This window comes from Taudactylus pleione, unplaced genomic scaffold, assembly GCF_031769625.1.
Source record: "Taudactylus pleione unplaced genomic scaffold, aTauple2 ptg000331l, whole genome shotgun sequence".
Lineage (NCBI taxonomy): Eukaryota > Metazoa > Chordata > Amphibia > Anura > Myobatrachidae > Taudactylus > Taudactylus pleione.
Genome location: NW_028284732.1, coordinates 3928602 through 3952486, shown reverse-complemented (window position 1 = coordinate 3952486; position 23885 = coordinate 3928602). Strand labels below are relative to the sequence as shown.

Genomic DNA, 23885 nt, shown 5'->3' with positions numbered 1-23885 from the left:
TAAAACAGAGGCTCTAGTGTGGCAGCGACGGGCTGTCTATGCAGACGCCCACGCTGCCGCTCTCCTTCCCCGCTGGCGCCGCGACGCCAGTACTGCACTGGGGATCGTGGCGATCCCCAGTGCAGTACTGGCGTTGCGGCGCCAGCGGGGAAGGAGAGCGGCAGCGTGGGCGTCTGCATAGACAGCCCGTCGCTGCCACACTAGAGCCTCTGTTTTAAAATAAAAATCTAACAGGCTCTTTTTTTTTTTAAAATAAAAATAGAAAGCTTTTGGGGGCTGCTCCTGCAGCCCCCCTGCGCAGGTGACCCAACTCCGGCCGGGCACCAACTCAAACTGAGGTGCTGTGGCCGGGGGCGGGGTATAGAGGAGGACGGACCCAAGTGCATCCTGGGAGCAGCTAAAGCTTTAACTGCGTGGTGCCCATGGATCCAGATCCAGCTATATCCCAAGGTCAACCCTGTGGACCCCCTATGGACCCTGAAGTAGAAATGTGTAAATACTAACACGGATGGTTACAATGCTGCTGGCATGTGTCCTGTATATACTTTGTATCTCAGAGGACAGTGGATTAGTGAGTGGAGTTGTCCTCAGTATATGAGGTAACAAACTTTTTTGCAATGCCGATCAAAGAGAAATAGTTTTGACTGTTATGTAATTATTTTTCTAATAGTTTAAAAAATGATGTGGTAATTGTGCTATGATTTTTTTATGTATCTGAAGTACACTTTGTATTATCAGGCGGCACAGAAGAAACAACCCTTTAGAATGCCATATGTGTTACTGTAGTGAAAAAAATAGGTGCTCTTCTAGTGCGCAGTCTAAGCTGCCTATGTTCAACTAAAAACCAAATGGGACAACACCCGTTTCTCACACAAATCACATAAATATAAACAAATATTTTGCTTATAGTAGTACACCGGCGCTAATTAATAAAGATAAAAATGAATATCACTTCCCTCAGATGATGGTTGCCCTCCTTCTCTTCCAACACCAATTAAGGGGGAAACGTTGGCATATTTGAAAACAGAAAAAACAACAAAACTCAAATTATACTCGTGTATTACTGAGTGATTTTTTATGATTTTATAATTGTCAGGAGAGTGTCGTCTATTCTCATATATTCAAGAACTCTGATTTTTTTGGGGATGCCCCCCACTCAAAACACTCACACTTTGTGATTTAATATCAAAGCACATCAATAAACATCCTTGTTTACATTAATATGATATCACCTCCACCAAACGTAGGTAAATTCGGGGAATGTCCCCACAGTTTTATACTCACAAATCTTAGGAGTATAATAGGCACATCAGTTGGGTCTTTCATAGTCCCAAACTGTCTCCTTATTTCCTCCTTTTAATGTTAGGATCCCCAGACTTGGTCTCCCCACCAATTATGGATGTCGAAGTCAGGAGAAAAGTTTACATAGCTTTTTTATTCTGATACAACAAATCTTCCAAAAGGTAATAAAGTAAAAGCATATAGGATAAACTCCTACCTAGATAGGGGAGATGCTAAGATGTTGAATAGGACAAAAACAGGGCCCCGTTTCCAAATGTTCTCCCTTTTCCCTGGTAGGGTTCTCATTTATCCCAGACACAGGACTGCCTTCACAGACACTGGACTGCCTTTATCCCAGATACTGGTGAAGGCAGTCCAGTGTCTGGGATATATTAGATATTTGAATATATGTGAATAGACGAAACTCTCCTGACAATTATAAAATCATAAAAAATCTCTCAGTAATACACGAGGATCATTTGTGTTTTGTTGGTTTTTCTATGCCAACTTTTCCCCCTTAATTGGTGTTGGAAGAGAAGAAGGGCAACCATCATCTGAGGGAAGTGATGTTTATTTTTATCTTTATTAATTAGCGCCGGTGTACTACTATTATATTTCTTTATATTCATATGTGTTACTGTACTAGCCGTCTCAGGTCTGGCAGAGTGATATACAAAGCACAAAATGCACTTCAGATGTAAGAGACTAACATTCCCAATTCAATATTAGGGGCCGGATTCAAATAGCTGCGGTAATTAACCACGTGAGGAAAGGTGCTAGTAGCCTCAGACTTTTATGCCTGAGGCTATTCAATTAGAAATCCTATTTCTCATGCAGTAAATCTGTGGCTAACGTGCGTTAACCCATAGATTCCGGGATAAGTACCAGAAACTATGGGTTAACACGTTTGCGGCACCCGTTATAAAGACAATTACCGCAGATTTCTGTTTAAGCCTCGCTCAGGCTCAGTGCCTTGGGCTAGAATTGAATAGCCCCGGCCACTGCATTGGTCCGTGGTTAATTACTGCAGCTAATTGAATCCAGTCTCAATAAAAGTGCTGTCTGCTGGCATTTGTTTAATTTATTTATATATATTACTATCTTTACTTCTTGCACTCACTCTTTTAATATATAGCTGTATTGCTTTTATCATATTTGAATATTTTATAAAAAAATAATAAAAGCTATATTTGGGAACATAAAAATAGGGATAAGCAATTCCTTCGAACTGAAAGTACAAATTTGTATGAACAAAAATACTTCCACCAAGGGCTCCTGTGCAGTGAAGAAACTCTAATTTTCTCTCTTCCGTTATCAAAATATAAGCAAGCAAGGTATAATAGGTCAAGCAGGAATAAAAAATAAATATGTCCAAACTGTAGGAAAATAAATTGGATAAGTAACACAAATATACATTATAGTTTATTTTATTTCTTAAAGGAAGAACACAGTATAATTACTTACAAATGTATTTCTTGATCACTAATACAAGATAATACATCATAAAATCTTATTGATGCTAAGTCACCATCTAGCCAGCATCAGCGCACAGTCCCTACAGGCTATCACACTACAGCTGCTGTTTCATAACCTGATATCACATAAAAGCATCCATCTATGAAGCTGGTTCTTGAGATGGGTCACTATACTGCACATAGCAATTTTTTCATAAGTGTGGGATCTACTTCATCAATAGCTAATTCCACTAATTTAAGTATATAGTTCATGTTTCAATACTACTTTTTCTATAATAGAATTAGTAAATGGGCCTAGGAGAGATGGTAAGTAGGTACTGTAGTTGAGAATAAAATCATTAGATGGCCCAGATGATTATTACCAGTCCTTACCTTCCACAGGAGAAGAATGATAAGACCCAAAAGCAGGATTCCAGATCCTACAGAAACGATGATCACCCAAAGAGGGAGTTCAGCTGGAGGTAGCTCCACCAGCTCGGAGTCTATAGAGACTGAAAACTAAACCCAGAAAATAAGCAGGGAGGTGAGAGAGAGAGAAAAAGGAAAACACAAATTAAAATTTGGATTTTTTGTGAAATCTGCTTAAATTATGTATAGTACTCAAAAGGAGCTTTAAGCTGGGTACACACTTAACAGATACAGTACTATATCTGCAGATGATGGTTGTTCATACACACTGAACAATCATCAACTGTCTTCTGGCCGCGGGTCCCACTGGCCGGGGGGGGGGGGGTGTCGCGCTGCCTCCCCGCGGCCTCTGCAACAAGTGCACAGGCGGTCAGCAGATATATTGTGCATCGGCTGTGCAGCAGAGCCGACGCGATATGTCTGTGAACTGTATCATTCACTGACATATCACTGGTACACACTGGCTGACGGGCACCCGATATATTGGCCGATCAATTGTACCCAGCAGTACTTTGCTTGAAAATTGCTGTTTCACAGGTAGACACCAACCACTTGAGGTCTAATGCAATCTCATGGTAAAACAGAAGCACTGTGAATCAGCATAACGTATTTATTCACAGTATAAAACATGTAACCTCCTTACGTATAGGTTTGAATTTGTAAACAATGGAGGACAGAGTGGTATTTTTTTTGCCATTTTCAGCTGAATATTTGTTAACTCTAGATTAACATCGGGGCAGATGGGCCAGATTAACAACAGGGCAGATGGGACTACAGCCACAGGCATCCACATAAAAATAGGCCCATCATCATGGCAGCATGATGACCAGCTGCCAGTTAGCCACACGGTCAGCCATAAATCATAAGTATTGAAATTGTATTTCTATTTGCCTCACAAAATTATGCAATTTTTATACTATTATGTATTCGTGGAGTCATTGGGGCTGATAGTGTAGGGGGTGTACACACACCCACATAGCACTGGTCACACCTCATCTGCTTCTCACAATAGGTCCTTCAACATTTTCAGCCCCAGGCCCATGTGGCCCTAAATCAGGGGCGGGCTGGACCAGGGGGCAGGGGGTCATGTACCCGACAGGCCGGTGCACTATTGATGATTTGGGCTGGCAGCATTATTTGGAGATGTGTCCAGCTGGGGAAACACATCTCTGATCAGCGCTGGCTTGACTGCGCATCAGGCCTAACGCCAGATCGGATGCAGCAGCACTGCAGTTTATAGTTGTTGCCGCCCGTGAACCACCCACGGACCAGCGGCCAATAAAAAAGAGGAATCAACGATGGCCCTTTAAATTTGGCACCGGACGCTAGCCAGTCACGGCTTGTAGTCCTGCAGCCAATCAGAAGCAGTTGTGGCTGCTTTTGATTGGCTACCGGTCCGCACCATGATTAGTTCACAGCCGGCGCAAAGTTTAAACTGCTGCCACATCAGCGCATTTCCCTCCATGCCCTGGCGTTGGGACCCGATACTCTGTCCCAGCGCAGATCAAAGATGTGTGTGTGTCCTTGCTTTGTTCCAAGCCGCCGCGGCGAGCTCACTGCCATGGGACAGGGAGAAGAAGTGCTCCTGCTTGGTGCCGAGCTGCCCACATCGAGCCCACTGCCAGCCAGGGGAAGGGGAGGAAGAGATGCAGCCGGTCTCTGTAAGCACAGGTGGACTGAGAGGTAATGGGGGTGAGGTGAACACTGAGGTGCAGGCGGTGAGAGTGGGATGTACAGTAGTCAGTGAGAGTGCAGGCTGTAGGAGAGGGACATAGGCAGTGAGAGTGCAGGGGGTTGAGATGGAAGCAGAGGCTAATTCCCATTATCGAAATCCCTAAAGTTAGGGAGGGTGGTTCCACTGACATTTTCTATACCCCCACTTAAAAATTCAGGTAGCACTGCCTACGGGCACCGAGAGAGGTAGGCTGCTCATGGGCCAGTGCCGTGTGCTTGCCCCCCCAGGCTAAAAGCTGCCAGCCAGTCCCTGCCCTTAATCCAACCCAGTCTGGAGGGTGTGAAAAGTTTGCTTCTATAATACTGGAGAGTATTAAATTGTTTGACTCGATAATACTGCCCTGAGTTGTTACAAATGTAGCCACAGTCCCAGATGTGTTTTGCATGTCACTAATGTGATGAGCATGCTCACTCTTTTATTGTGAATAAAACCTTTATATTGAAACCCAGACCAATTTTTTTCTAGTTTAAAACTAGTAAATCTTTATCCCAATCACAGATATTTTGATTTTTTTTTTATGTTGGTCTTAGTGTAATGTTATTTTGTTAAAGTGTTTTGTTTGAGTATAGTTAGCCACCATGTCTCCTGTGGCCCTGCTCCAAACACTCAGGTGTCAAACTTGTGGCCATCCAGCTGCAATAGGACTACATATCCCAGTATGCCCTGCCACAGTTTTAGCATGTCCTAAGAGCAGACCGATGGCAGTGCATGCTGGGATGTGTAGTCCCACTGCAGCTGAATGGCTCGAGTTTGACACCACTGCGAGTCTAGATAAGGACCCACATGCGTTATCTCCCTAGACAAATGGATGTATATTGCAGGTGAAAGACCTGCTTCTTTGTTCCAGTGACAGCCACTAATTGTAGGTTATATTGAGACTTGGGTAGATCCCAAGTTTCTTTTGCTCAGCAATGATCGCTATTAACACCCATCACCAGAATGAAAAACAAATGTAAAAATATGTGAATATATCAATGGTTGTTTGGAGCTAAGGGGTAATTATGCTTAAGCACAACTTTGCACAGCCCGCAATTCTGACGACACACTCAGTGAACTTCACTACATGTGCCCTGTGAATGCCCTGTTTCCACCCAGTTACACACCGTCAGCCATAAGTGGAGATGCAACTAACTTGAGGAAAACTCTGCTAATAAGTGCCTAGCTATGGAGCAGGCGCAGCGAGAAAATATGCAATATATATCTGCATCAAGGCCCACATATTCAAACTCTGTGTCCTAATAGGAACTCGTACACAGGAATGAGGCTTTAACTCATGTATGTCAAAATATTCATTACTGGCCTAGCCGGTATACATTCAGAATCTCGACATGGAAGGGGGCATGAACATGTCGACATTGACACAATGATGACATTGTGAATGTCAACAGACACAATGTCGACGGATGTAATACCGACAGATGTGATCCAGGTGGTCAGAGTCCAGACGCCTGGATACCGACAGGGTTAACATACCAACACTTGGTGATCGGTATGCTAACCCTCTCCCTACCCTAACCCTCCCTCCCTGGTGCCTGAACCAAACCTCCCCCCCTAAAGCCTAAACCTAACCTCCACCTCCCCGTGCCCTAAACCTAACCCTCCCCCTTAGTTCCTAACCCTCTCCCTACTGCCTAACCCCTAAACCTAGCCCTCACCCCCCACCCCGTTACTTACAGGATGCTGAATGCATACCAATGTCAACACCCGATTTTTTACAATTTTTAGGGTTAAGTTTAGGGTTAGTCTGCAGTTAAGGTTACGATTAGTTAACGTCCCTTATGGAAAACGTATCAAATGTCGACATTATGTTAATGTCAACATTGTAAATGTCAACTTTTTATACCACACTGAGCCTAGCTCCATAGATTGCAAAATACCTGACCTATGGCAATTGCAAGGATTTATCTGCTCTATGACTGAAACCCTTTGCAGTACTTGCTTTATGAAGGAATTCATTTAGCGACTAATCCATTCTATGCTAGGAAATTTGTTCATAGGAAATTATAGCTGCATGGACTGATATTAAGATCTATATGCTTTTACAAAGATTTAATAGGATAATCTCAAAGTTATATATGGATATTAGAAGAACGTATAAAAGCAAAATGGTGAAAGTTGAGGCGGATTTCTAATTTCCATCATAAGTTACAGTAGGGATTGCATTATTCATTATGTATATACATTTTGATAATGAGCACTGGAATGATTTTATCAGAACTCCCCAATTATAAGCAGTGATATTAGATATTAGTTAAAGGAGTTTATATGTATATTAACGTTATTTGCACTTTATACAGTGATACATACTGTTACATGGTGACTCTGCATGTTTATAGAATCAATATCAGTTTTTAGATAAAGCTCTGCTGATCCTTCCACCCACACTCTGTCAATGTGTCTGTAATCCTAAAGGGAATAGAAGCAGTGATAGAGTTTCAGTACAGCATTGCAGAACACATAAACATGTATAAATGATATTATTTCTGCCCCGTCCAGAGAGGAGCAGCAAGGTGGGAGATGTGGGGGGCAGACAAGTTGTGCTGAGAACACGTCATCATTTAAAGACGCCATTTGGGACATTGTGAAGTGGTGGACAAGGCCACAATGACGCGATTCAACATAAATTGGGCATCAAACCTCAGAGTCTTGGACCGCCACCAAAATCATGGCGTTTTCTGGACATTCTGGAAGGGTAGGTAAGTATGATCATAAGCAGTGGCGGTCGCAGGGTGGGGGCTGCAGTACTTACCAAAACGGCCAAGGAGGGGTTCCGTATAAACAATAACATTGAGTCTGCTCCAAACACTGCTGCCGGGGAACGATCATTAAATTAATTGGGGAAGGATTAGCTGGGTCTCTGTGTGATTGACAGGCGCAGTGGATTAGCCCACTCCCAAACTCCTGAGTCAGCTAGGTCCTATTGGCTAGTTTTGGCCAATGGGAGCTAGCTGACACAGGAGTCTGGGGGCACACTAATCCGTCATGCCTGTCAAACACCCAGCTGATCCATTCCAGTGAGCTTAATGATCGTTCCCCGGCAGCAGTGTTTGAAGTAGACTTAATTTTATAGTTTAAACCGACCCCCCCCCCCCCCCCGTTAGTTTTGGTAAGGGCTGCAGCCCCCACCCTGCAATCGCCACTGATCATAAGACAAGAAATATTGGAGAAAGAGAAGGAAATGGTCACTTACAATAATAAAAGTCTCTTTTGTTACTTATTTTTGCACAAATGTATCCAGTTGTTTGGGAGACATACAGTATAGGTTTGTGTTCCAAGACAGCATCTATGGGGTGCAAAATGTATTATTCTGCTTTAAAGAGCAATGAAAATTAGGGCTCTTAGCGATGTAGCTGCTTGCAACGAGATGAAATTGAATGATATTTGAAGTGCATTTAGATGGGCGTTTAAAGCATTATCCTCCCTGTAAAATGAACTTTATATACTGTACATGTCAAGATCACTTGTAATAGAAAAAAATAACGATGTAATATAAACATTCAACAAAGACGTAATACAGATATATCTTCACACATGTTGCTGCAGTCACGCCAAACAGCCCCTATTGGCGTTCCAGGTCCCATGCGACTGCTAGTGCCGGGCATCTTTTTCGCCTAAAATTGTGTCTTAGTCGCAATGTGACGCATCTAGGACGCACCAGCAGACTTTGCTGATTAATTTGCTATGTGTCACTTTTATATCTGTGTGCGTCTGTCGGAATCTGTATGAAATGCTACCATGCAGCGGCTGCAGCGTCTTTCTATGCTAAGTCCCGTTTAGTTTCGTATACAGACTCAATCGCACACAACTATACAAGTGTCGCATATCAAATTAATAAGCACATTCTCCTGGTGCTTCCTAGTCACATCACATAAGATGCATTTTCGGGTGACAAATACGCCTGGCACTAGCTGAGTCACATGGGACCTGGCAATTCACTCTCGCCAGTCGTCTCGCGCCACCTGGCGTATTGAGGCTATGTGTATGAGGACACATCTGTAAATACATTACTATTGTCAAATCACTCTCATTATTAATATATGATTTATATGAGGATACACCAAGCAGTATTTTAGGAGAATGAAATGTAGTGTGCACTTTTTGAACAGAGGATATAGGGGGTGATTCAGCACAGGATGGAATTTCAGAGCTGCACGCAAGCAGCTTTGCAATTCTGTCCTTGAAAATATGCAAATTCAGCAAGAGGTGTATGACACCCCCCTGCTGCATTTGTGATCCCAGCTATGCGACCAAGGTCGCAGGCTGGTATAACATGGTGGACGGCGTCGGGCAGCTGAGTAAGCCTCAGCTTACGCAGGCTGGCCGGCTCTCGAGATCAGGAAACTGCATTTGTGGGCGCAGCCCCTGGCCTTGCCAATTCCGGAAAATGGGGCTGTGGAGAGGCCAGGATCTCTGGCGGCTGACAGATATTTCCTGGCCTCTTTTGAGCATCTGCAATTGCTGGCTTTAGTGACCCCATGGCCGATGGACACACAAATGATCGGATGCTTGGATCAGTAATGCATGCAGGAGGTGTGACGCTTCCTGCTACATTAACATATTACAGCTATCGCAGCTGCTAACATGTCAGCTGCTGCAATAGCATATCCGTCTGAGGCTGAATCATCCCGAGTCCGCCACAACTTCTGCAAGGTGAGCATGACAATCACATGACACTCCCATACGACGGTACATCTCCGTCTGAATAGCCACCACCCAGGAAAGTGCATTACATTTTCAATCCATTTCTGAATCTGTGAGTCCCAATCGATACTGCGACTTTGTAGGCAGAAACCGTTTGGCGCTTGCACTGTGCAACATCTTCCTGACTTTGATGCATGCGCATTTAAAAAAACATTGACCATTTATGTGAATATCGGTATAGCATACAACTCGGAATCAGGCCCAAAGTGCCTCAATGGTGTCACTTCATCCTTTGATCTGTTAGGTTGTATTCTCATAAATATTTCTGTTAGTCCATAAGATCACTGCCATTAGGCCTAGGCAACAGGCACACGGTGAGCGAGAAGTGGCTACAATATACATGTGGAAATTTGGTCTTACTGAGAAACAAATAGAATTGTCACCATAAAATAAATCAGAAATCTCCCTCACCTCCAGGAATGTGCTGTTCCAGACTCTTCCAAACACAGTGACGGTGGCCGACAACTTCATGTCATCCAGAGGGCACAGGAAGCGCACACAGTTTGCACCCCCTCCTCCACATTTCTGCAAACAAAGGGCATTTAAATAATGTAAGGGCTAAAGTCAGTGAGGAATAATTACTATGGCAACCACACTAGGACACAGTGTTGATTTAATTGTTGGTGACGCCAGCAATGTGTCATTGCAGCATCTTGTTAACACCAGCAGCTTCACGCAAGGACCCTACTGATACCACACTACCAGCTCAAGTGGCTGCACTTCACTTACAAGTACCAACCTTTTTCAGTCTCTATTACTGTACTCTCATATCAGCAATGAAACAGGGCAACTCTTTCTATTAGGTATCATTTTACCCTGGCTGACAGTAGATACAGACTATCCCTCTCGTATTCGAATGTCACAGGTGAAGGAAGTGCTCTCATCCCTCATCCAATGCCCTGAGGCAAATGAGTGAAAGCAGAATCTCTGCAACCTTATGTTGGGTACACAGTGGCCAACATATCGGCCTAATCGTGGCACGTCTTGTGGGCACGTCGTGTGTACCAGCGATATGTCTGTGAATGACATAGTTCACAGACATATCGCGTCGGCTGTGCAGCACAGCCGATACCCAATATATTTGCAGATATATTGGTGCATCATACTGTGTGTTCGTTCGGTCAGCAGACTGCCGGTACACTTGCTGCAGAGGCCACCAGTGATTGACAACTGAACTGTGCGGGTACATGTAAATGCTCACTCAGTTGTGACGTTAGTCACGATGCATCGGGCCAATGATTGGTAAGTGCATACACACTTGCCAATCATCAGATAGGACAGCAGATCGGCCCGGTGGCCGATCTGTCTTCCTAGTGTGTACCCAGCTTTAGACTAGATTACTCTTCCCACTTTAACTTATCTTCAACATACACAGTGCGGTCTACACATTTAGCTGGTTACCATCTATGATTTTATTGCTAGGTTATATTAACAATGCAAGATTATATATGTTATGATTAAGTATTTTGGATGGTATACTATTATTTGTGGTATCATTTTATTTTCTATTTTTTCCAATTTATACAATATGATTCTTTTAAATTACCTATACAATATTTTGCCATATTAAATATTACCTATTTATGTGCAGGTCAGGAAGATAAAGACAATATTACTCCCCCAGACAGTTTTGGGTAAGTGTGATAGGCTGCCAGAGGCATTGGCAACTATAACAATACAACTGATACTATTCCTGGCCTTATAATTTGTTTATGTTTGTCGTTATTGTCTATGTGGCTCGTAAAATCCTCTGATTTTAATATATATACACACATATATACATATATATATATATATATGCAAATTATTTTAAAAGTTAACTCTTATACTATGCAGAGCTTTAAGAGTGCCCCAACAACTTATTATTCTTTTCCCTCTTTGTGTGTTATTCTTATGGCCACTGAAGGGCTAAGCAGCTGGCCAATCTGGAAAGGACCCAGTCTAAGGCCCTCATTCGGAGCCGTACGCTCTGAGCAGAGCGCACGCTCTGAATGAGGGCCGGCCTCCATAATTATGGAGCGTCCTCCTGGACACTCGTATAGCTGTGGGTCACCACCCACAGCATATACGAGCGTGCAGGTTGATGGCCGCGATGGTCTTGACCATCGCGACCATCGCCACTGCGTGCCGGAGCCTGCGGTTGAGGTTTTCAACCGCAAGGCCCGGAGTGATTTTGGCTCTATCAGAGCCAAAATCACTCCCACTGACATCACTAGTGATGTCAGTGGGCCGGCTTCTGACGGTAGGCGTTCCCTTGGGAACGCCCCCGTCAGGGAGGCACGCCCCCGGCACGCCCACCAAAGGGGGCGTGCTGTCAATCAACATCGACAGCACGCCCCCTTTGATCAGACAAACGAGCGAAGGAAAGTCCTTCGCTCATCGCGTCTGGCGCATGCGCACGACGGAGCTCCCGCAGTCGTGCGCATGCGCAGTGCACAACATCGACCCACTTGCGAGCGGACAGCCGCTTGCGAGTGGGTCTGAATCAGGCCCTAAGTCCATGATCCCTGTGGAAGAAAAAAAAAACATTACTTAGTGCCTAACATTGATGGTGGAGAACCATCACACTTTCGCCATCGATGGATAAACCTATGACCATGACCATCACTGGCAAAACCATTGATGGTTGCTAACTGTTCGATGGCCATCCCTAAGAAGCATGTTTTCCCTTTCTGTAGAAACAATAAAGAAGTTCTTAGTTATGGAGTTTGTCCTTCTCATATAACAATATCACTAACTCTGAGTGGGCTCTTACCAATGAGGTATTGGGTTTTTCTCTTTTAACAGCTGGCAAAGTCTGAACATCTGGCAAAGTCTGAACATCTGGCAATTCCCCAACTTCTCTCCTTCTTCTTCCATTGGACAGCTAAGAGACATGAAAAATGAATTTGCTAAGATGAATGCAGTTATGTCCTCCAGCTGTGATGTGAACACAGAAAACATTCAAAATAAATAAAAATCAAGTATTCTGAAGGCTTACACCTGTATTGTCATGTAAATATACCCCAAGTACCCCAGGTCAGGGCTCTTCTAGTGTAGGGCAGACCGCTGTGATAACCAGTGGCAGCTGTGTGTTTGTAATAGCAGCCTATGAGAGTCACACAGACTCTCATTGGCTGCTACACGGAGGGAGCCGGTTGGAGCTCACTCATGAGCTCAGTCTTCCAGCTCCCTCCACGCGTTTTACAGCAGAGCAGCGCGGACGGCGGCAGGAGCGGGGATTCAGGTAAGTTTTTCTTATTTTATGTGTGTGTGTAAGGGGGCATTACTAGGGGGCATACTACTACTGGGGGCCTACTAAGTGGGGGCCTGCTAATGGGGGGCATACTACTACTGGGGGCCTGCTAAGGGGGGCATACTACTGCTGGGGGCCTGCTAATGGGGGCACTACTACTACTGGGGGCCTGCTAAGGGGGGGCACTACTACTACTGGGGGCCTGCTAAGGGGGGGCACTACTACTGCTGGGGGCATGTTAATGGGGGCACTACTACTACTGGGGGCCTGCTAAGGGGGGGCACTACTACCTCTGGGGGCCTGCTAAGGGGGAGCATACCATTAATGGGGGCACTACTACTGGGGGCATGCTAAGGGGGGGCATACTACTACTGGGGGCAAGGTAATGGGGACACTACTACTGGGGGCATATTAATGAGGGCACTACTACTACTGGGGGCCTGCTAAGGGGGGCATACCACTACTGGGGGCCTGCTAAGGGGGGGCATACCACTACTGGGGGCATGTTAATGGGGGCACTACTACTGGGGGCATGTTAATGGGAGCACTGCTACTGGGGGCACTACTACTGGGGGGCATACTACTGGGGGCACTGCATAGGGGGCCCTACTACTAAGGGGACACCACTACTGGGGCCATTGTGTAAGGGACACCACTGCTGGGGGCATTGTATAAGTGGCACTACTACTGTGGGCATTGCATAAGGGGCATTACTACTGTGGGATTTGTTTATAAGGGTTACTACTGTGGGCATTGTGTAAAAGGGTCACTACTGTGGGCATTGTGTAAAAGGGTCACTACTGTGGGCATTGTGTAAAAGGGGCACTACTGTGTGTTGTAACATAAATAAGAGACACTTTATGGTGTAATGTGAATCAGGGGCACTATGTGCGGTGTAATGTGAATAAGATTGTGCACTGTGACTCCTAGGGCCGTAGCCCACTTTGTAAACAAGTACTGTGATTCTGCTGGCCGTACTCCACTGGGTGGGTGCACTACTTTTCATTTCTGCCACTGCTGTGTGGCAATGTTTCATAGATGTGCTTTAAATTGTGGTGTCTGTGCCACTGCGCCACTGCTTTGTCGCTTAGTAAGCAGTCAGCTCACTGCAACCTTTGGGCAATAATGTTGAAAACAATATAATGTTATTGAGGTTAATGATACTCTAATAAGAAAAAAAGGATTTATGTGATTTTAGCTTTTTTTGTCAATTTTTGTAAAAAAATCCAAATCCAAAGCCAGTCACCGCAGTTTGGCAAATCCAAAGCCAAACGACGAATTAGAACCAAATCCAAATCCGGCAAAAATGGTCCGGCGCACATCCCTAGTTAGAAGGGACACCGAGGTCCCGATTCTGATTCACACACAATCCGCATGCAGTGCTGATGTTTACATAGTTGAGCAATTATTTGCATCTGCTCAACTACATAAACATCAGCACTGCATGCGAATTGTGTGTGACTCAGAATCGGGCCCTCAGTGTCCCTTCTAACAATACAATCAACCCTACAGCAACGTGAGCCTCACTCCTATCTACCCCAAAAACAGCAGCTCTCAAAACCAATGCAACATCATACTTATTATTACTCTCATCCTTCTATCACACCCCAGCCACATTCCCTCTTCTATCCTGCTCCTTCCCTCACACACCAGACACATCCTCTTCTCCATCACTATCATCCTTCCCTCACACCCCAGCTACATCTCCTCCATCATCCTCCACATTCCCTCACACCCCAGCTACATCTCCATCATCCTCCACATTCCCTCACACCCCAGCTACATCATCTCCATCATCATCCTCCACATTCCCTCACACCCCAGCTACATCATCTCCTCCATCATCCTCCACATTCCCTCACACCCCAGCTACATCATCTCCTCCATCATCCTCCACATTCTCTCACACCCCAGATACATCATCTCCTCCATCATCCTCCACATTACCTCACACCCCAGATACATCATCTCCTCCATCATCATCCACCTACCATCACCCTCCTTCCTTCACACTCCAGTAACATCCTCTCCTCCATCACCCTTGTTCCTTCACAGTTGTGGCTCAGTCAGTATCAGTGAGCGGGTCTGCACTGTTGCAGCAGCTGCCCACATACCTCTATGCCCACCCCCCTCCGCTGCAGCCTGCCTGGCCAATGTGTGTAGTACATGTAGCCCACTCAGGCTGCTTGTCACTGCTGCAATGATTGGCTGCGGCGCTATCACTGATACTGTATGGCCCTGTGAGAGGTGGACCCGGGGCACATGCCCCCAGTGTCTCCCCTTTAATTTAGAACTGCACTGGTAAGAGAGGGAGTCTGGTTGTCTGTAAATGAGGTATGTAGCAGTGGAGAAGGTAAGAGAATAAAGTAAAAGGACAAGCTGTGTGGAATAATTAGTTTATATTTATACGGGAGAGTGATTAAAAATGAACAATGGGAGAGTGGAGACTGGAGCAGAAAAAGATATAGGCCTAGTTTTGTCTTTTTAATGATTGCCTGATTGTTGTAGGCTATTAGAGTTACTACTTCTTGTTGTGATGTTGGTACACCAAATATTTTTGAGAGAACAAAACATAAAACTGCCTACATAACAAAAGATTTCAAGCCCTGTGGTTCTTAACTCCACTGTGTAAAAGGAACAAAAAAAAACATGTTCTCTAACTCGGGGTAATGGAGACAAGAAATACATATAAAAACTGGCCAGGTTATTGTAGACAAACCCCAAGAACCAGGGAGCCATGTTACCTATAATGTAATCTAAGCATTTTTTTACCTAATAATTTAGATATCGGTGGAAGCAATCCTTCCCTGGCTCCTTAATTGAAAAGATGGCTTTTCAAGTTGTTTGGCATTCAATTTATACATCATATAGTCACCTACGCATGGCCTTATACACACTACTATGAAAAACACTTATAACAGTAGGGAAAGAGTGTGATTGTAATCACAATTAAATCAAAGCAATATAATTTAATATTTCCACAGGAGGATTACTTTACAACAGTGGTCTCAAATACCCCAATATATATTCTCATATTCTAAAAACTGTGCAAAAGACAAACTTACTGTGAGGTTTAAAGGGTTCATTACATTCCCAGGGGGCTGACACCTCGTTAGGTTCCCTGTATTCACCAGCACTTCTGTAGGATATAGCAGCCACTTTCCATTTGCAACTTCGTACGGCCATTCCACAGCTAGGATAAGAGATCCCAAAGTGTTCAGAGGCTGACCATAAAGGTCCACCTACGGATAAAATTATTGCTTCCTTAATTCTCTATTTCCACTTTTAGATATTTGGTAAATTTTTCTTGATTTATCCTCCATTACCTTAAAATTAAATGTCACAGAGCTTCCCACATCCTGTTCTGTCACCATGGCGGATTCTCCAATCACTTGGCCACTGAAGTAGGTCTGTAGATTGACAGGCGACCTGGATGTGCAATAATTACAGATTAGCAAAAAGACTGGGTAACCGCATTAGACTAATTGTTTGCCACTGGTCAACAGCAATACTCCAGTAGCCCGTGGAAGGTAAACAAAGCTCGGACGGCATTAAGAGGCCTAACGAGTGCCAAGAAAACATTCCCGACACCAGTCACCACTACAGTAAACTCTAGAGACTGCTGTTCTTAAAAATTACAGTAGAACAGTTTCTAGTACCAACAATTATTCCACAGTCTGTATGAGTGCAAGCACGGTCGTCCATTGTCATCCATTACAGGTCCAGGAATATGCTCCTCAGTATTCATACTGTACAGTATAGGAAGTGTGATGTATGTGATTAAATCATCTCTTTCCTCAATCAAAGTTTTAGCTGAAATATCTACAGCAACTGGAACCTTTACACATATATTACCTGAAGCTGTTTTTCAATAAAGCCATTTGCATGTTGAGTTTATTTATCCTTTAGGACCCGTTTTGCAGCTATACACACTGCAGTATCGGATGCTCAATTGCCTGGTATCACAATGTGGCACCATCTATAAGTTGTGTAGATAAATTAGGGGAGTACTTACACAGATAATGAAGACTGTAGGGTATAATCTACCAATAGTTCAGCATATTGCTTGTGAAGGTCTGTTTGTTTACTCAATCTGCAAAAATAACACAGATAATATTAACTACTGTACAGAGAGCAGATAGCGTTAGCTCCTTCATACACAGAGCAGATAGCGTTAGCTCCTTCATACGGAGAGCAGATAGCGTTAGCTCCTTCATACAGAGAGCAGATACCTCCTTCATACAGAGCAGATAACGTTAGCTCCTTCATACAGAGAGCAGATAGCGTTAGCTCCTTCATACAGAGAGCAGATAACGATAGCTCCTTCATACAGAGAGCAGATAACGTTAGCTCCTTCATACAGAGAGCAGATAACGATAGCTCCTTCATACAGAGAGCAGATAACGTTAGCTCCTTCATACAGAGAGCAGATAGCGTTAGCTCCTTCATACAGAGAGCAGATAACGATAGCTCCTTCATACAGAGAACAGATAACGTTAGCTCCTTCATACAGAGAGCAGATAACGATAGCTCCTTCATGCAGAGAGCAGATAACGTTAGCTCCTTCATACAGAGAGCAGATAGCGTTAGCTCCTTCATACAGAGAGCAGATAACGATAGCTCCTTCATACAGAGAGCAGATAACGTTAGCTCCTTCATACAGAGAGCAGATAGCGTTAGCTCCTTCATACAGAGAGCAGATAGCTCCTTCATACAGAGCAGATAACGTTAGCTCCTTCATACAGAGAGCAGATAACATTAGCTCCTTCATACACAGAGCAGATAGCGTTAGCTCCTTCATACAGAGTGCAGATAACGTTAGCTCCTTCATACAGAGAGCAGATAGCTCCTTCATACAGAGCAGATAACGTTAGCTCCTTCATACAGAGAGCAGATAACATTAGCTCCTTCATACACAGAGCAGATAGCGTTAGCTCTACCATACAGAGTGCAGATAACAGCTCCTTCATGCAGAGAGCAGATAACGTTAGCTCCTTCATACAGAGAGCAGATAGTGTTAGCTCCTTCATACAGAGAGCAGATAACGATAGCTCCTTCATACAGAGAGCAGATAACGTTAGCTCCTTCATACAGAGAGCAGATAGCGTTAGCTCCTTCATACAGAGTGCAGATAACGTTAGCTCCTTCATACAGAGAGCAGATAGCTCCTTCATACAGAGCAGATAACGTTAGCTCCTTCATACAGAGAGCAGATAACATTAGCTCCTTCATACACAGAGCAGATAGCGTTAGCTCTACCATACAGAGTGCAGATAACAGCTCCTTCATACAGAGAGCAGATAGCGTTAGCTCCTTCATACAGAGAGCAGATAGCGTTAGCTCCTTCATACAGAGAGCAGATAACGATAGCTCCTTCATACAGAGAACAGATAACGTTAGCTCCTTCATACAGAGAGCAGATAACGATAGCTCCTTCATGCAGAGAGCAGATAACGTTAGCTCCTTCATACAGAGAGCAGATAGCGTTAGCTCCTTCATACAGAGAGCAGATAACGATAGCTCCTTCATACAGAGAGCAGATAACGTTAGCTCCTTCATACAGAGAGCAGATAGCGTTAGCTCCTTCATACAGAGAGCAGATAGCTCCTTCATACAGAGCAGATAACGTTAGCTCCTTCATACAGAGAGCAGATAACATTAGCTCCTTCATACACAGAGCAGATAGCGTTAGCTCCTTCATACAGAGTGCAGATAACGTTAGCTCCTTCATACAGAGAGCAGATAGCTCCTTCATACAGAGCAGATAACGTTAGCTCCTTCATACAGAGAGCAGATAACATTAGCTCCTTCATACACAGAGCAGATAGCGTTAGCTCTACCATACAGAGTGCAGATAACAGCTCCTTCATGCAGAGAGCAGATAACGTTAGCTCCTTCATACAGAGAGCAGATAGTGTTAGCTCCTTCATACAGAGAGCAGATAACGATAGCTCCTTCATACAGAGAGCAGATAACGTTAGCTCCTTCATACAGAGAGCAGATAGCGTTAGCTCCTTCATACAGAGTGCAGATAACGTTAGCTCCTTCATACAGAGAGCAGATAGCTCCTTCATACAGAGCAGATAACGTTAGCTCCTTCATACAGAGAGCAGATAACATTAGCTCCTTCATACACAGAGCAGATAGCGTTAGCTCTACCATACAGAGTGCAGATAACAGCTCCTTCATGCAGAGAGCAGATAACGTTAGCTCCTTCATACAGAGAGCAGATAGTGTTAGCTCCTTCATACAGAGAGCAGATAACGATAGCTCCTTCATACAGAGAGCAGATAACGTTAGCTCCTTCATACAGAGAGCAGATAGCGTTAGCTCCTTCATACAGAGTGCAGATAACGTTAGCTCCTTCATACAGAGAGCAGATAGCTCCTTCATACAGAGCAGATAACGTTAGCTCCTTCATACAGAGAGCAGATAACATTAGCTCCTTCATACACAGAGCAGATAGCGTTAGCTCTACCATACAGAGTGCAGATAACAGCTCCTTCATACAGAGAGCAGATAACGATAGCTCCTTCATGCAGAGAGTAGATAACGTTAGCTCCTTCATGCAGAGAGCAGATAACATTAGCTCCTTCATGCAGAGCAGATAACGTTAGCTCCTTCATACAGAGTGCAGATAACGACAGCTCCTTCATACGGAGAGCAGATAGCGTTAGCGCCTTCATACGGAGAGCAGATAGCGTTAGCTCCTTCATACAGAGAGCAGATACCTCCTTCATACAGAGCAGATAACGTTAGCTCCTTCATACAGAGAGCAGATAGCGTTAGCTCCTTCATACAGAGAGCAGATAACGATAGCTCCTTCATACAGAGAGCAGATAACGTTAGCTCCTTCATACAGAGAGCAGATAACGATAGCTCCTTCATACAGAGAGCAGATAACGTTAGCTCCTTCATACAGAGAGCAGATAGCGTTAGCTCCTTCATACAGAGAGCAGATAACGATAGCTCCTTCATACAGAGAACAGATAACGTTAGCTCCTTCATACAGAGAGCAGATAACGATAGCTCCTTCATGCAGAGAGCAGATAACGTTAGCTCCTTCATACAGAGAGCAGATAGCGTTAGCTCCTTCATACAGAGAGCAGATAACGATAGCTCCTTCATACAGAGAGCAGATAACGTTAGCTCCTTCATACAGAGAGCAGATAGCGTTAGCTCCTTCATACAGAGAGCAGATAGCTCCTTCATACAGAGCAGATAACGTTAGCTCCTTCATACAGAGAGCAGATAACATTAGCTCCTTCATACACAGAGCAGATAGCGTTAGCTCCTTCATACAGAGTGCAGATAACGTTAGCTCCTTCATACAGAGAGCAGATAGCTCCTTCATACAGAGCAGATAACGTTAGCTCCTTCATACAGAGAGCAGATAACATTAGCTCCTTCATACACAGAGCAGATAGCGTTAGCTCTACCATACAGAGTGCAGATAACAGCTCCTTCATGCAGAGAGCAGATAACGTTAGCTCCTTCATACAGAGAGCAGATAGTGTTAGCTCCTTCATACAGAGAGCAGATAACGATAGCTCCTTCATACAGAGAGCAGATAACGTTAGCTCCTTCATACAGAGAGCAGATAGCGTTAGCTCCTTCATACAGAGTGCAGATAACGTTAGCTCCTTCATACAGAGAGCAGATAGCTCCTTCATACAGAGCAGATAACGTTAGCTCCTTCATACAGAGAGCAGATAACATTAGCTCCTTCATACACAGAGCAGATAGCGTTAGCTCTACCATACAGAGTGCAGATAACAGCTCCTTCATACAGAGAGCAGATAGCGTTAGCTCCTTCATACAGAGAGCAGATAGCGTTAGCTCCTTCATACAGAGAGCAGATAACGATAGCTCCTTCATACAGAGAACAGATAACGTTAGCTCCTTCATACAGAGAGCAGATAACGATAGCTCCTTCATGCAGAGAGCAGATAACGTTAGCTCCTTCATACAGAGAGCAGATAGCGTTAGCTCCTTCATACAGAGAGCAGATAACGATAGCTCCTTCATACAGAGAGCAGATAACGTTAGCTCCTTCATACAGAGAGCAGATAGCGTTAGCTCCTTCATACAGAGAGCAGATAGCTCCTTCATACAGAGCAGATAACGTTAGCTCCTTCATACAGAGAGCAGATAACATTAGCTCCTTCATACACAGAGCAGATAGCGTTAGCTCCTTCATACAGAGTGCAGATAACGTTAGCTCCTTCATACAGAGAGCAGATAGCTCCTTCATACAGAGCAGATAACGTTAGCTCCTTCATACAGAGAGCAGATAACATTAGCTCCTTCATACACAGAGCAGATAGCGTTAGCTCTACCATACAGAGTGCAGATAACAGCTCCTTCATGCAGAGAGCAGATAACGTTAGCTCCTTCATACAGAGAGCAGATAGTGTTAGCTCCTTCATACAGAGAGCAGATAACGATAGCTCCTTCATACAGAGAGCAGATAACGTTAGCTCCTTCATACAGAGAGCAGATAGCGTTAGCTCCTTCATACAGAGTGCAGATAACGTTAGCTCCTTCATACAGAGAGCAGATAGCTCCTTCATACAGAGCAGATAACGTTAGCTCCTTCATACAGAGAGCAGATAACATTAGCTCCTTCATACACAGAGCAGATAGCGTTAGCTCTACCATACAGAGTGCAGATAACAGCTCCTTCATGCAGAGAGCAGATAACGTTAGCTCCTTCATACAGAGAGCAGATAGTGTTAGCTCCTTCATACAGAGAGCAGATAACGATAGCTCCTTCATACAGAGAGCAGATAACGTTAGCTCCTTCATACAGAGAGCAGATAGCGTTAGCTCCTTCATACAGAGTGCAGATAACGTTAGCTCCTTCATACAGAGAGCAGATAGCTCCTTCATACAGAGCAGATAACGTTAGCTCCTTCATACAGAGAGCAGATAACATTAGCTCCTTCATACACAGAGCAGATAGCGTTAGCTCTACCATACAGAGTGCAGATAACAGCTCCTTCATACAGAGAGCAGATAACGATAGCTCCTTCATGCAGAGAGTAGATAACGTTAGCTCCTTCATGCAGAGAGCAGATAACATTAGCTCCTTCATGCAGAGCAGATAACGTTAGCTCCTTCATACAGAGTGCAGATAACGACAGCTCCTTCATACGGAGAGCAGATAGCGTTAGCGCCTTCATACAGAGAACAGATAACGTTAGCTCCTTCATACGGAGAGCAGATAACATTAGCGCCTTCATGCAGAGAGCAGATAACCTTAGCTCCTTCATGCAGAGAGCAGATAACGTTAGCTCCTTCATGCAGAGAGCAGATAACGTTAGCTCCTTCATGCAGAGAGCAGATAACGTTAGCTCCTTCATGCAGAGAGCAGATAACGTTAGCGCCTTCATGCAGAGAGCAGATAACGTTAGCGCCTTCATGCAGAGAGCAGATAACGTTAGCGCCTTCATGCAGAGAGCAGATAACGACAGCTCCTTCATACGGAGAGCAGATAACGTTAGCTCCTTCATGCAGAGAGCAGATAACGTTAGCTCCTTCATGTAGAGAGCAGATAACGTTAGCTCCTTCATGCAGAGAGCAGGTAAAGATAGCTCCTTCATACAGAGAGCAGATAACATTATCTCCTTCATACAGAGAGCAGATAACGTTAGCTCCTTCATACAGAGAGCAGATAACGTTAGCTCCTTCATGCAGAGAGCAGATAAAGTTAGCTTCTTCATGCAGAGAGCAGATAACGTTAGCTCCTTCATGCAGAGAGCAGATAACGTTAGCTCTTTCCTACGGAGAGCAGATAAAGTTAGCTCCTTCATGCAGAGAGCAGATAACGTTAGCTCCTTCATACAGAGAGCAGATAGCGTTAGCTCCTTCATACAGAGAGCAGATAACGTTAGCTCTTTCCTACGGAGAGCAGATAAAGTTAGCTCCTTCATGCAGAGAGCAGATAACGTTAGCTCCTTCATACAGAGAGCAGATAGCGTTAGCTCCTTCATACAGAGAGCAGATAACGTTAGCTCTTTCCTATGGAGAGCAGATAAAGTTAGCTCCTTCATGCAGAGAGCAGATAACGTTAGCTCCTTCATACAGAGAGCAGATAGCGTTAGCTCCTTCATACAGAGAGCAGATAACGTTAGCTCTTTCCTACGGAGAGCAGATAAAGTTAGCTCCTTCATGCAGAGAGCAGATAACGTTATCTCCTTCATACAGAGAGCAGATAGCGTTAGCTCCTTCATACAGAGAGCAGATAACGTTAGCTCTTTCCTATGGAGAGCAGATAAAGTTAGCTCCTTCATGCAGAGAGCAGATAACGTTAGCTCCTTCATACAGAGAGCAGATAGCGTTAGCTCCTTCATACAGAGAGCAGATAACGTTAGCTCTTTCCTACGGAGAGCAGATAAAGTTAGCTCCTTCATGCAGAGAGCAGATAACGTTAGTTCTTTCCTACGGAGAGCAGATAAAGTTAGCTCCTTCATGCAGAGAGCAGATAACGTTAGCTCCTTCATGCAGAGAGCAGATAACGTTGGCTCCTTCATGCAGAGAGCAGATAACGTTAGCTCCTTCATGCAGAAAGCAGATAACGTTAGCTCCTTCATGCAGAGAGCAGATAACGTTAGCGCCTTCATACAGAGAGCAGATAACGACAGCTCCTTCATACGGAGAGCAGATAGTGTTAGCGCCTTCATACAGAGAACAGATAACGTTAGCTCCTTCATACGGAGAGCAGATAACGTTAGCTCCTTCATACAGAGAGCAGATAACATTAGCTCCTTCATGCAGAGAGCAGATAACGTTAGCTCCTTCATGCAGAGAGCAGATAATGTTACAGCCTTCATACAGAGAGCAGATAAACTTAGCTCCTTCATGCAGAGAGCAGATAACATTAGCTCCTTCATGCAGAGAGCAGATAACATCATCTCCTTCATGCAGAGAGCAGATAACATTAGCTCCTTCATGCAGAGAGCAGATAACATTATCTCCTTCATGCAGAGAGCAGATAACATTAGCTCCTTCATGCAGAGAACAGATAACATTAGCTCCTTCATGCAGA

At 44.3% G+C, this 23885-nt stretch overlaps 1 protein-coding gene across 4 annotated transcripts in view; it reads right to left on the bottom strand.

Annotated features, from left to right (window-relative positions):
* Positions 1 to 23885, bottom strand: part of ITGA3 (integrin subunit alpha 3) — a 155710-nt gene that overhangs the window by 10261 nt on the left and 121564 nt on the right. For all 4 annotated transcript variants that reach the window (XM_088443596.1, XM_088443595.1, XM_088443593.1 and 1 more), the window contains 7 exons: positions 16851 to 16928; positions 16162 to 16264; positions 15901 to 16077; positions 12356 to 12466; positions 10012 to 10125; positions 7207 to 7305; positions 3129 to 3254 (listed from right to left, as the gene is read on the bottom strand). In XM_088443596.1, the coding sequence (XP_088299722.1) occupies positions 3129 to 3254; positions 7207 to 7305; positions 10012 to 10125; positions 12356 to 12466; positions 15901 to 16077; positions 16162 to 16264; positions 16851 to 16928 (808 nt within the window). The remainder of the gene's footprint in view (positions 1 to 3128; positions 3255 to 7206; positions 7306 to 10011; positions 10126 to 12355; positions 12467 to 15900; positions 16078 to 16161; positions 16265 to 16850; positions 16929 to 23885) is intronic.